Source organism: Chinchilla lanigera, unplaced genomic scaffold, assembly GCF_000276665.1.
Source record: "Chinchilla lanigera isolate Chin_1 unplaced genomic scaffold, ChiLan1.0 scaffold00194, whole genome shotgun sequence".
Classification (NCBI taxonomy): Eukaryota; Metazoa; Chordata; class Mammalia; order Rodentia; family Chinchillidae; genus Chinchilla; species Chinchilla lanigera.
In genome coordinates, this window is record NW_004955595.1 from 890,796 (window position 1) to 891,652 (window position 857).

At 65.2% G+C, this 857-nt stretch overlaps 1 protein-coding gene across 1 annotated transcript in view; it reads left to right on the top strand.

The window, feature by feature from the left end:
* The first annotated feature begins 403 nt into the window (after positions 1 to 403).
* LOC102007390 (EKC/KEOPS complex subunit LAGE3-like) overlaps positions 404 to 857 on the top strand; it is a 9,481-nt gene continuing 9,027 nt past the window's right edge. Inside the window, exon 1 of the mRNA XM_005414678.1 lies at positions 404 to 679. Coding sequence (XP_005414735.1) covers positions 489 to 679 — 191 coding nt within the window. The 5' untranslated portion in view covers positions 404 to 488. The remainder of the gene's footprint in view (positions 680 to 857) is intronic.

Here is an 857-nt window from a genome sequence, read left to right on the forward strand (position 1 = left end):
GGCCAGCACGGAGCCCACGGATGGGCCGTCCCTGTGGGCATTGCAGGCCCAGTGGCTTCCCGAGGCCGCCTGGCCTGAGGCAGGGCCTGTCCCATTCTCCGCTCGGCTGTGGGGGGCCTGACGGACATCCACGTTACAGAACTGTTTCTCTTGTCCCCTGAGTCCCTCTGTGACCAAAGGGGCCTCTGGGACTCGATGCTGGGCCACCTAGGAGGCGACCACACACTTAGGTGCCCTTTTGGGAGTGCGCACTGAGGTCTTGTGAGCAACCACCGTTGCCTGGCAACGAAAGAGGACTTTAGGCCAGAAGAACAGTTTGGCGCGACAGTTGCAGGCCTGAAGGGTGCCTTTGCGCAGGCGCTATGCGCATCGCGAGGTGCATTATGGGTGAGAAAGGGGCGGAGCTTCTCAGTTGCCTCCTTAAATCCGGTACACTGCACTCCTCAACGCGGTCGAGGAACGCTCTGAGGGGACGAGGTCGAGCGGCCATGCAGGCCCCTGGTGGCGGCGCGGATGGAGCGGAGGGCAACAGCAGTGACCAGCGAGGCGCAAGTGTCTCCGGTGGCGCGGGAACCCACACAACAGCCTTTTCACGGGTTGTCCAGATACCTCATGGCCCATGGCCCTTTGGGCAGATTGTGCTCATGGGACGCAGCACAGGGACGCAGCGGCATGAGTTGTATCCTTGGTGACGTGGCCGCGGGGTCCGGGACGCTGGGGACCAGGGAGGCGTCAGGAGCGCGGGCTGGGACTCAGCCGGGCAGCGCCGCGGGGAAGGAGACCAGGAGAAGGGAGGCGGAAGCCCGAGGGCGGGTGGGGGACAGCCACTGTGGCCTGCGTCGGGGGGACGCTGGGGA